The following is a 12,738-nucleotide window of genomic DNA, read 5'->3' on the forward strand; positions in this document are numbered from 1 at the left end:
TATCAACTCATCATGATTTTCATTTGGTTTGTTTTTCCAGATCACTGTTTGTTTGTCAGGTCATAGCTGCCAAACCCTTTTTACCTCCTGCTAGAGTTATAATCTTTCAGTGGAGACACTTATCACATTACCTTCATCAATAAATACAAATGCCACCTAATATAATAAAAATGCAAGTTTTATTATATACACCAATCCTGAGGAGTCATGGCTTTTGATAGGATATGAGATTTATATTTGTTTATTTAGAACATTTGCATGCTGATTTTCTCCCCAGTAAGCGACGGAAGGCAGCTAACAATAACTCATTAAAATACCATTAAATCAATCACAGAAATGAAACTGAAGGAAACAGACAGAAAAATGTTATCTCACAATACAAAACTGAAAAAAAAGCTACAGCACATTTAAAAACAATTCCACCCACTTTTACCAGCATGCCAGTCAGATCAAAGCTTCACCAAAAGCAGACCAGAATAATAAGAAAGTTAAGTGACAAATGTTTGAGTTGTCTCTGCCTGGTGCCTGAAAGAGAATTTAACAATGTCTCAGGCCAGTTCCTTGTCATTCAAAAAATGGAGTGCAGCCACACACAAAAGGCTACTTGGAGGGTGACTAGTTCATAGATTCCATGTGCCGAAATCGATTCCCTTTTTCAGATGCATTCTACTATGCTCATTGTAGACAAGGCCAATGGGACTAGGAAATACACAAGTTGAGTCTGTTAGGAAGGAGGAGGAACTGGAGTACACAGACTACTACTTTGCAACTTTAATTTTTGACAGTGCTATATAGCTGGCTGATGGGAATTGTTGTCCAAAACATCTGAAGGAAACCAGGTTGGCAAATGATTCTATATATAGGATGATTTACAAGATGACAAGGCTCCTGTACCTCCAACAGTTGGGGATTTCTGGAGGTGCAACTTGTCATACAGGAGTAAGAAAATTGTTCCTGTTGCCTCTTCTACATAACTATAAAATGCACAGGAGTCCTATGAAAACATCCAGTCCCTGAATCCAGATACCTTACTCATGTTTTCAAATGAAAACCACAATTTTCTTTTGGGGTCCTCACACCCAGTGCTTGTGCATCAGTGTGTGTGTTAGGGTTGTGTTTTCTAACCAACTTCTAAGCATTGTATATTTTTAACATTGTAGTTCTTACTTATTTATTTTTATTACATATATGTTAACACTCCTAAAATTTACTAAATGGGGAAATTAAGATCAAGGCAGCCTCTGCCCAAAGGCTTGCAATCTAAAACGCATAGCAGAAAAGGAAATAGGGAAGGGCAGGGAAGTGGAAAATAAGGCGAGAGCTTCTGCTCTAGAAATGCTGCATATTGGGCTTTATATTTGCACATAATTCCTGTTGTGTTTCTTTGTAACAACAGAGTTAAGACTGTTGCCTGAATGTAACTAACCCACAGAGATTATTGTTGTCGTTTTAGTTACTTTCTCTATATACGGTAAGTCTGTACAGTATATGAAAAAATATGACCACAGGTTTGCCTTATATTACAGCTTCTTCTAGCTACCTTGTGACTAGAACCATGATACAGTATGTAGATCTTTGTCATGTTGCACTTAGTTTTTCCAAGCAGAATGGGATATATCCAGCCCATCAAGGCCCCATACTAGCCCACAATTGAGTGATTCTGGAAGATATGGTAGTGCAAGAGGGTGCTCTTCCAGATTTCTTTGCCATGCTTCCCTGCACTGATCGTTCTCAAGAAGCACCAGTGTTTTATAGTGCAGTCAGGCTTTTGGCAAATGATATGAAATTCCTGTGTGTATTCATCACCGTCATTATTCCAGCTGGCAAACAGCCCCCTTCTACCTCTCTTCCCCTCCCCAGCACTGCACTGGTTGTTCTCAGAGTGTTGTGTTATCTCTAGGGTATTTAATTTCTGCCTTCTGCTTTTTCTCAGTGGTTATTTTCGCTGGGGCTGATGTAGGCTGAAACAAACAGGCCCTGTTTGCTTTTCTTCATCTGCACAGTGAAATCCAGCATGCATTGTTTCCAAGGAAAAGTCCACTCCAATTAAATGCATGTTGCGTAATCTGTTTTGCTTCTGTTAATTATGGGGAGGCGATGGTCATAATTATCCAGGGCTTTCCATGTGGAAATCATGATTAGACTTAATCATTTTATTGCTGATGGCTTATGAGTCTGATGAGGACTCAGAGGACTGGGGAAGAATTCTGGGCTATCACCGTGAAATGGAAGCATGTCTCAGTTTACCTGCTGTTAATGGGGCACCCTTCTGAATGATGACTAAGCATTATTGAGCATGGCATCACTTAAAAGGAGAAAATGGGGCAACAGGAGGTGCTTGAGATCCACATGGGGCAGTGTGAAACTGCTTGGTGCAGGGGGTTCCTACAGTTCGGGTCCCCATGGTAGCCAGCAAAACAGTAGTGGGCACCAGGATTTTCACCAGTGAAAGAGTCCTGGTATCAACTAAACTGTTCCTGCAGTCACACTACGTTTCCAAAGTGCTCAAAGTGCCTTGGAAGTGAAGCCTGCCTAGGTGTGAAATCATCCTCACACAGTTGTGCTGCAACTTAGGCTTCCCAAGTGCCTCCAAATCTACTGCAACTGTGGGAAGATCCCTCCTAAGTTCCTAGGTTGAAAGAAAGGGTGTGTTTATCATATTTGCCAGAAGGTGGTAGACCCCTCTCCATGGCCAGCATAATTGTGGACCCTAACTTGGAGCTTTCCCAGTCCCCCAGAACCAACTTTGTGATTCTGAGCTTGATGACCCAAGACATCCCCTATGGCAGCGAGGCAGCAGCAACCACTAGTAATCTGGTGTGTGCGTGATAGGGTTGTCATATTTCGAAGAGGACACATCTGCCGACTTCTACTTTCTGCTTCGCATATCTGATAAATGGAAAGTGTACCTACTTGCAAGCTCTAGGAGTTTGGATTGCAGGCTTGTATCCACTTACCTAGGAGTAAGCTCCATTTAACACAATAGGACTTATTTTCAAGTAGAAACATACAGACTTGTATGTAAGTCTCCTAGAAGATGAAACTGCTTACTTGGAAGTAACCTTAGTTGAATACATGAGAGTATTTATTAGTAACTTGTTCCGGGATTTAAACCACTTTTATAGTAAGTATTAAAAATTATAAATGCCTTGAATGTGTTATAAGTTTACAAATGTCTTGAATGTGTTATAAGTGGTAAGTATATAATATGTTTGTAAATAATCAGCATGATTATTTCAATGAGCTCATGTAAGTGACATCTTAGGAAAATTCAAAGATAATGTAGATTTTGTAAAGTAGTTTCAACAATCTCTTTGACAGACTCCTCATTGTTCAGTCCAGCACAATCTTCCTCTGCTAATTTAAGTGGAATTCAAGATTTGTCTCGGAATAAGAATATAGTGAAACCACTTGCTTTGCCGGTACAACTTGTAGGAAACACATTTGCAACAGGTAATATGTCTTCCCCAGAGTTCAGGAGGGCTGATATAAAGTTATTTGTGTGAGGAAAAGGAGTCAACTTGCATTCACCTAAATTTATAAATTTTCTCAAAACATAGATCTATTAGCTACGCATTTTTCTTTCTAAAGCAAGATGCCACAACAATCAAATGTTTGATATCTCTCTAAAAGTTTGCTGTTATCCACACATTATTTTCATAATAATCATACTGATGTGTGTGAGACATTTATTCTATTTATGTATTTGTTTACAAAAATAGTTATATACTGCTGTATCATAAATATATATCACAGTGATTTACATTTTCTCCAAGGAACTGAAGGTGTCATATCTCCCCTTTTATCTTCATGTCCTATGATGTAGGTTGGGCTGAGAGAGTGGCTGGGTTTGCACATAACACTAAGCCATGGTTAACATTAACCCAAGGTTTATAAACTAACAACATACTGTGACTTAAAAACATGGTTTGTTCATGGTTAATACAGCATGGCTAAGCTGCTGAGCCAGAATCAGATAATCAAATTGTGGTTTAGCATGACATGTGAACCAGGTCATAGTGAATTGCCCACGGCCACTCAGTGAGCTTCATATCACAGTAGGAATTTGAACCTGGGTCTTCCTAGTTCTAGTCTGATAATCTTGACTCTCATCATTAACAGATTAACAGTGTTGTGCACCAATTTATTCATTTAGTAAATAATAAATCAACTAGAATACAAAGTCAAAGCAGCATGACACTGCCAAACATCCGGTTTCCACAATTGGTCTGTAGTAGTTAGTAATCAGGCTTGCTAATTCTTGTAAGAGGGGACCCTTCCAGAATCCTATGACTGGAAGAATATTAGCACTTCAGGATCGCCCCTCTTTCCAAAATGTTCAGTGGTTGGAAAACCTGCTTATTTAAGGTGAAGCTGTAGTTTCACATCCAACAACTTCTGTCAGCCCAAAGAGGAGTGGGGAGATCAGACTCCCTCCATCAAGCCCTACTCCTACTAGGAGCATGCAAGGCTACCATGCGTGTAGTCAGGATTTTTGTTGTGGGAGCAGAACCAATGTGATTGGTCAGTTAAGTATTTATATTGTTTTACTTGATCTAGGGGAGGGGGAAGCTGCTTTGGTTACGCTCATGCTGTTTCCCCTTCGACAAACCCCCCTCCCATGATAAAAATGATGGATATAAATAATCTCGCGTAGGGCTTGTGAAAATTCCTCCTCCTAGGCAACTATTAAAGGTGCAGGAGTGTTGTCCTCTTTTGCATCTATCTGCTCAGGGCACACTGACATGAACGAAGACTGTATAGAACTGTGCTTGGTGAATTTCACCCCTTCCTAGTACATAGATTTCTTTTGTGTATCCAAATTCATATCTGAGCATTTTGTCCAGGTACTTAATGTACCTTCTGGGAAAACAGTGCTTCAGACATTAAGGCTCTAAATATAGTTGTGTTTCATAAAATGAAACTAAAACACTTTAAAAACTAATAATTCTTGGGGGATCTAGTCAAGGCAAACTAAAATTATCAAATGCCTTTTTACTGGGACTGACAACAGATTTACCTGAGAGTAAGCTCTGCTGAACCGAGTGGGATTTAACTTTTGGGTAGACTTGCATAGGATTGTGCTGTCATTCCCGGTTCTGTTTTCCAGATACGCTTGATCCCACTTTGTTCTTACTTTATAGTTTATGCTAGAAAATAGAGAAGCCCTACACAACGGTTCAAATGCATAGGACGCAATTTGTGCACACATTGCTTGTATCAGCTTATTGTAGCCTTTCTGTGTTCTTCAATATGCATGTTCATTTGCCAACAGTCATCTAATGGGTACTCTGTATTTTGTTACATTCAGCTCCCCTGTCTCTGCGTGCCACTGATGTTGCTAGTGGAAACAACCATGGAGGAAGGACTAATGTGATAAGCTCTACAGTCTCCCGACCTGTGTCTCACTCGATGTCTCCTGGCCCTAGCAATGCAGCTGGGGAGCCAGGTAAAAAGCAACATCACAAAACCCTCTGAATTTGTAATTATTTCAATATAGCCTCAATGGTTCTGCAGTTAACATTCAGATAATCAGAGTTTTGAATGAATAAGAGTGCTGCACCATATTGGAATGGAGTGCAAAAGAAACACTGTTTGGATGAAACCAGGGGCATTTCAGGCATTTAGTGCCTGTAATAATGTTCTGGGCTGCCCCTCAAGGCTCCCACTTGCAGTGGCCACACCTCCCAGCCTTGCATGATCCTAAAGAGATGGTTGCTTTTTTTATAAGTAATAATAATAAATAATAAATAATAATTTCCCAAACCACTCTGGGCGGCTTCCAACAGAATATTAAAATACAATAATCTATTAAACATTAAAAGCTTCCCTAAACAGGGCTGCCTTTAGGTATTTTCTAAATGTCAGGTAGTTGTTTATCTCTCTGACCTCTGATGGAAGGGTGTTCCACAGGGCGGGTGCCACTACTGAGAAGGTCCTCTGCCTGGTTCCCTGTAGCTTTGCTTCTTGCAGCAAGGGAACCGCCAGAAGGCCCTTGGCAGTGGACCTCAGTGTCCGGGCAGAATGATGGGGGTGGAGACGCTCCTTCAGGTATACTGGACTAAGGCCAGCTGATCACTGCAATCGGCAGGAGAGGACTTCCTGCAGATGCTACCTGATCAGGAAGTCATTCAGCACAATACAGGAAGTGGCAACTGCCCTTTGGAATTCCCTCCTGCTAAATATTAGGCAGGCACTGTCTCTTTTTGTCCTTTTGGTGCCTACTGAGGGCCTTCCTTTTTCAACAAGCCTTTTAAGTTCAGATCATTCCCAGTCTGCACCTGTATTGGAATTGCTTTTAAAATGTTTTGTGTTTGTAGATGCTTTGGTTGTTTTATCACTTTGGTGTGTTTTTCGTGAGGGGCTGCTTTTGAGTGGGAGGGCAGGATGTAAATTTAATAAATTTATGGTGATCCTAATCCCTGGTGTGGAAGTGTGCCTACTCTGGATACTGGTGCTGTGGAAGCCCCTGCTGTACCTGCGGAAGACTTGAGCTGATTTGCATGAACGATGTTCCTTCTAGTGGTAACCAGCAGAAGGCCCCGAAACGGGAGCCTTTCAGAAGCAAAGTGGGGTCAGTCCAAGATCAGCTGGATTTTTAAGGCACCTCATTTTCTGAGGTCCCTCTACTGCGCCAACCTAGAGCTGACACAGCAAATATTTAAAAAGGGAGCAAAAACTCTCCACCACTTCCTTCTGCCCTGACCAGAAATACATTCATAGATGGCAGTGATTCTGCTGCTTTGATCAAACCCTGGTCAGAATTAGGATTGCTCTGTCTTTTCCTCCTTGCCTGATTGTGGGTTCCCTGTAACTGGAACACTTGCTCATTTCTGAGGCAATTAAAAGTGTTAAGGGGTCACTGGACCTTACTGGGCAAATCACCTATTGTTGAGCTCCCGTTGCACATTTGTTTGGGTTTCTGTTTAAATTAGCGCAAGCTCTCATCTCTCTCTTTTCTTTGTTTCGTTTGTGCTTTGTTTCAACCTAGCATCCATGTCCAGTTCTGGGCCCCCCAAGAAACGACACCGGGGATGGTCCCCTGGATCACCAGTTGCTCCACCTCCTCCTCCGCCTCCTCCTCCTCCTCCTCCTCCTGGCTTAGTTGTGCCTGTTCCTGCCATTCGACCTCTTCCAAGATCAGGCAAGATCCTAAGATGTGGCTTTGTCCACACTAGATTTGTCTCACTTCTCTGCAACCAAAAGAGCATGTCATTACTAATAGCACTGTAGCCCACCTGGCTTAAACCCATCACTAAGTGTTTTCAAATGCTTTTACAAATACATTATTGAGTTAGATGAGATAATTGGGTGCCCCCAATGTCCAGCTGTATGTCAGCATGCCCTTTTCTCCATGACGTGGAAAACTTTACTCCAAATTTCAACATTTCATAATTGGCAAATATCAGTTGTCTTTTGCGTTCAGAGTAGACCCACTGAAATTCATGGATACAATTAACTTAAGCTCCATAGTGCAACAGTAAAACTTTGCAAAGCTAAGCAGGGTCCAGTATGGTTTAAAATTGGATGTGGAACTGTGTGTTGAGATTGCATTGCAGGGGTTTGAACTAGATAACCCTCAGGGTCCCTTCCAACTCTATGATTCCATGAATTTGTTAGTTGGATGTAGCCCTTTGCTTTAAAATTGCATTCCTCTCTGTGTAGTTACTACTTTACTGTGCTATCAATAAAGCTAAATGCATTTATCAGTCAAATACTCCATTTGAATCCGATGCAAAATTACATGCATATTTGCACACATCAGCTGTTTCATAGTCCTGCCTTCCAGTATTCTAATGCAGTTATTCACCCATCATCTGCCACTACTTTTTACTAGTACTTTGTGCATTCCCTGTCTTTTGAGTTTTTCTGATCTGCAGCATATTTAAAAATTATTAACCCCCTATATGTATTCTGGACCACAGTCTGATTTAACAAGAGCATTTTTTTATAACAGAATGTTGCAGTCACATTCTGGATGGAAATATGGGTTTAAGTTCCATGATTCTCTTCTTAAGGGGCAATGTACAAATCCATTCAGAACTCAGCAGCTCCGAAAACCAGTATGCATGTGCATCTGTGAAATATGCTCCAAGTGCCATTTTTTGCTGGTAATTTTAAAGTCTGAATTTCTATAATGAAACTTCTCTCTATTAGAATATTTAAATTCAGATTGCACATAATTGACATGTATGTAAAATTGCATATGTATTTTTCAAACCCATGTCTTTTGGTTTGGAAATATAGTGGGTTATAATCAGTGTTAGTTGTACTCCGAATGGATCCAGTGAAGTTAACCAACATAGCTAACTTAGGTCCATTAATTGCAATGGGTCTACTCTGAACAGGGCTTAGTTGAATATCATGCACCTTATGGGCACACATGGGATTTAAATTCTGCTATACAGAGAAAATGAGAAGGCATCTTTTGGGCTCAAGCCACTCCCTCATTTCTGTGGAATTACTTTGAAATATGTTGTTAATGGATAACAGTAGTCCATACTAAGAGGGTATTAATTTTAAACAATCCATTTCCTGGTTGATTAAAATCCCTGTATAAATCAAAGAAGATATCTGTAGCTTCAAAACAGCAACCTTGTTTTACCTTCAAACAACTTATAGATTATTGCAAATCATTAGGGAAGCCTTACAATTACATAAAAAGATGAGGATTATATCTAGTTCTTAAGATGTATTTGGGGCCCTCTTTTACTTTAAAAACCACCGTGGCTTCTTCATGATGAAAGCTTAATTTTAATGTTTGTGACTTCAGAAGCATGTAAACCAATACAAAATTCAATTGTGCTTTGAGATGGCAGGCTGTGTTTAGTTATCTAATCAGCATGCCATAGGTCATAGGTTAGCAGGGACTCTCATCCTTTCTTTATGCTGACAGGTAGCCGTAAAAGGTGGCCCCAGTGAACATCTCCTAGCCCAGTACCTGGCTTTGTAAGAAGATGCATATTCCTCTTTGGCCCCTTTAGTTTTCCCCTCACCCTTAGCTACAAACAATACAGTAACTCCTTTTAAAAAAATAGAAAAAGGTTGTTTGTTTTATGGGGTGGAGTTAAGGAAGGGTATTTGGTTCTTTATTTAAATTTGTTATAGCTGCTAGAGGAAATGCAGAAGTGTTTTGAATTTTATTGTGATTAATGATCAGTGGAAATGGGAGGGGTTTTCTTTCCCCTTTAATTGTTCATAGGGCCAAATCACAGTATGAGTCTTTTAGTAATGGGAGTTTTCTTTCCCCTTCTGTATTTTATAGAGCCTCTTTTGTCAGTCCCAGTTCCTCAATCAATGTTAACTGGAATTTTACAGCCTCAGCCCATCCCTGCAGGGGAGACTGTAATAGTTCCTGAAAATCTGCTGAATAACTCAGGAGTCAGGCCAGTAATACTGATAGGTAAGCTCAGAATATGAAATAAAACCATCTGATGTTATGTTTTGGGGTTTTTTTCTTTATTAAAAAAAACTTTTGAAATCTAAATATTGCAGCTATTCATCTGTGAAACACAGTAAAAATCCAGTCCACTCGTTTTTCTTGAAAAGCTTCTTCCATTCCCAAAGAGCTGGAAAGCAGCCAGACCACAACCAAACATTCCAAATGTGTCATCCCAGAGATGTTCTGTGTTAACTGAAGAATGTTTTATCATTTGAAACCCATTGCTGAAGCCTAACATGAAAGGGGCTGTCTGTGCGTCATATTTGGCTCTTCAGTGAGGGACTAAAGGAAATAAGCTCTTTGCGCAGCCTGTGAGATAATTTATCCTTGACATTAGAACTGTGCTTTAATTAGCAGAGAATTTAATCACTGAAAAGCAGCATTAAGCTGCAACGTAAGAATCAAAAGAGGAAATGACTTAAACCCAACTCTTACTTTTTGATGCCTATACCTTCAAACCTTAATTTGCTAAATGAAAAAATAGAAAACAACTAAATGAAACAATTGATTTTTTAAAAAAGTGTACTTGTATAAAATATTACAACTACCTCTTATAGGATGTCGCATAGTTAAATGTAGATTAAGAATTTAAGATCTTTCACATCCATGCCATACATTTAAAGCATATGGCTTCCTACAAAGAATCCTTGGAACTGTAGTTTTTAAGGGTGCTGTAAATTGTAGTTATGCATAAGGTTAATTACATTTCCCAGAATTCTTCAATGGAAGCCATGTACTTTATACATTGTGCATGTGACCTTATTGGGCCCACTTTGTTGTATTATTTAATTTGGAAATGTCAACTGCAAAGAGTCTTAGGCTCACTCGCATCCCTTCCTCCCCTCTTTACTGCAGGGGAAATGTAGTCCTTTTCAATGTGATCAGTTTAATGGCCCTGTTATCTTTCTGGTGGTGGTTTTTTCTTTCTTTTTGCAATTGTGAATTATGTCATTCAAAATTATGTCCAGGATTCTCACTTGTTAAACATCTTAAAAGTGTGTCCATGCCAACTGTTTCTTTCTGGCATGCTGTTGCATGCATCCTGCATCACATTCCCACTGATATCCTTGTTTAGAGCTCTGCTTCTGGGTTTTGCAAGCTAGGGAGGGAGCACCTCATTATAACTGATTTTCCCCTGGCAGCATGCCTGAGCAAACATTGCTTGGTCTTTGCCCAAGCAAACGTCTCCCATGAAGTAGCAGGAGCTCTTCCAAGGCTAGGGTCCTTGGTTGCAAGCAGATCCTGGCTGGCAGCTTCTGTGTTTAGTCAGTTTCATTGCTAAATTGAATGAGGGTGAAGATAAAATGTTTCTCTAGTTATTTATTTTCTTTAAGAGCCAAATGGACAAACTAGTGGCTTGCTTCTTGCCTGTGGGGTTTCATTTTGAAACATCAAATGGAACACTTTTTGGCCAGCCGTTGCTGTTCACTTGGCCCTGTAGACTAGAGTGCAAAGAGAACTATAGAAACTTGCCAGTACTGGAGGAGGCTGTAAGTAAGCACCTGAGGGCTGTCTAAACTTTGCCTGAAACTTGCCATTCCAGCTTTCAGCTGAGCAATGTGGTGTTTTCCTTAGCAAAATAGTCACAACAGGCATACAGGAATAAAGGCGTACCCTATGTCAAGAACTGTACCAATACTGCTGTTACAATATTTTAACTCATGTTTTTAATTGAGGCAGGGACGCGGGTGGCGCTGTGGTCTAAACCACTGAGCCTCTTGGGCCTGCCAATCATAAGGTTGGCGGTTTGAATCCCCGCGAGGGAGTGAGCTCCCGTTGCTCGGTCCCAGCTCCTGCTGTTCGAAAATACGCCAAAAAGTGCAAGTAGATAAATAGGTACCGCTCCGGCGGGCAGGTAAACAGCGTTTCTATGCGCTGCTCTGGTTTCACTGTTCTGTCGCGCCAGAAGCGGCTTAGGCGTGCTGGCCACATGACCCAGAAAAATGGTCTGCAGACAAACGCTGGCTCCCTTGGCCTGCAAAGCGAGATGAGCGCTGCAACCCCAGAGTCGTCTGCGACTGGACTTAACTGTCAGGGGTCTTTTTCCTTTACCTTTTAAATCAGGCAAGCCTTCAGTTGTGTTGGGCCTGACCACATCAGTAAGGCTAAGATTGGGGTCTTGTCATCTGGGCAGCCCAGAACCTCCAGACACACTGCCCAGGCTTGCTCCCCAAGGAGCTTTGGTTCTGCTAATGCAGTGATTTGACTTCACCCCCAGAGGCGCATTCATTCCATTGCCTCTCATGACAGATGGATGCCAACATGTCTGAGTTTAAGGCCTTCCCTCATACAGTATTGCAGGGGTGGGAGACAGCTGGGGAAAGGTTAAGCATCTCTTCATCTATTACTTGTTTGCTCAAAAACTGCACTTTCTCAAAGCTGCATTGAGGGGCTTCCTCACATATGCTGGCATATAAGGTGTAGTTTGTCCACTAGTTACATATATTCATTTTTTTCCATACTGCATTTTAGGTGACATTCCCACAACACTTCTGGAAGAATTGGGCACATATTAAAAGGCTCAAAAATGTGGTTTCAGAAAGACTGTCAAGCACAAGGGTGTAGCCTAGGGGGGGGCAGGGGGGTAGTTGCTCCCACAGATCAATCAAGTAAAACAATAGAAATACTTAACCAACTTGACCAATCACATCAGTTCTGCCCCCTCTATAACAAAAATCCTGGCCCTCCCTAACAAGAATACTGGCTATGCCTATGGTCAATGACATTATTTGTTGATTTGATATCATCAAATGCAGAGTCTATTGAGTAAGCATAGGGAAATTGGTTTTGTAGATAAGAAATCTAAATTACAAGAGATATTATTAGATAATGAAATTAAACCATTGGCAAAATTATATAGCCATTTGTTAGAGTGGGAGATGAAGGACGAAGAAGTGAAATGTACAATGATAAGATGGGCACAAGATCTAGGAAGACCAATCTATAGGGCGCAATGGGATAAATTGTGGGGGAAGGGAATGAAATTTACAGCATGTACAAATATAAAAGAGAATATGATGAAAATAATATATAGGTGGCATCTCACACCAGAAAAAATAGCAAAAATTTATAAAACCAATTCGAAACAATGTTGGAAATGTAAAGATAAATTAGGAAATTATTTTCATTGCTGGTGGCAATGTGATAAAATACATGAATTCTGGAATAATGTTTATGAAAAGCTAAAAAGGATGCTCAAGTTTACATTTGAGAAGAACCCATAAATTCTTTTATTAAGTATGGTGCCAGACAATTTCCCTGAAGATAGGAAAAATATATTATTATATGCATGTGCG

At 40.4% G+C, this 12,738-nt stretch overlaps 1 protein-coding gene across 10 annotated transcripts in view; it reads left to right on the plus strand.

Annotated features, from left to right (window-relative positions):
- GREB1L (GREB1 like retinoic acid receptor coactivator) overlaps positions 1-12,738 on the plus strand; it is a 173,353-nt gene that overhangs the window by 115,150 nt on the left and 45,465 nt on the right. For all 10 annotated transcript variants that reach the window (XM_035125264.3, XM_035125266.3, XM_088676268.1 and 7 more), the window contains 4 exons: positions 3,322-3,453; positions 5,312-5,449; positions 6,992-7,144; positions 9,266-9,403. In XM_035125264.3, coding sequence (XP_034981155.2) covers positions 3,322-3,453; positions 5,312-5,449; positions 6,992-7,144; positions 9,266-9,403 — 561 coding nt within the window. The remainder of the gene's footprint in view (positions 1-3,321; positions 3,454-5,311; positions 5,450-6,991; positions 7,145-9,265; positions 9,404-12,738) is intronic.

Source organism: Zootoca vivipara, chromosome 8 (assembly GCF_965207765.1).
Source record: "Zootoca vivipara chromosome 8, rZooViv2.hap1.1, whole genome shotgun sequence".
In the NCBI taxonomy this organism is placed as follows: domain Eukaryota; kingdom Metazoa; phylum Chordata; class Lepidosauria; order Squamata; family Lacertidae; genus Zootoca; species Zootoca vivipara.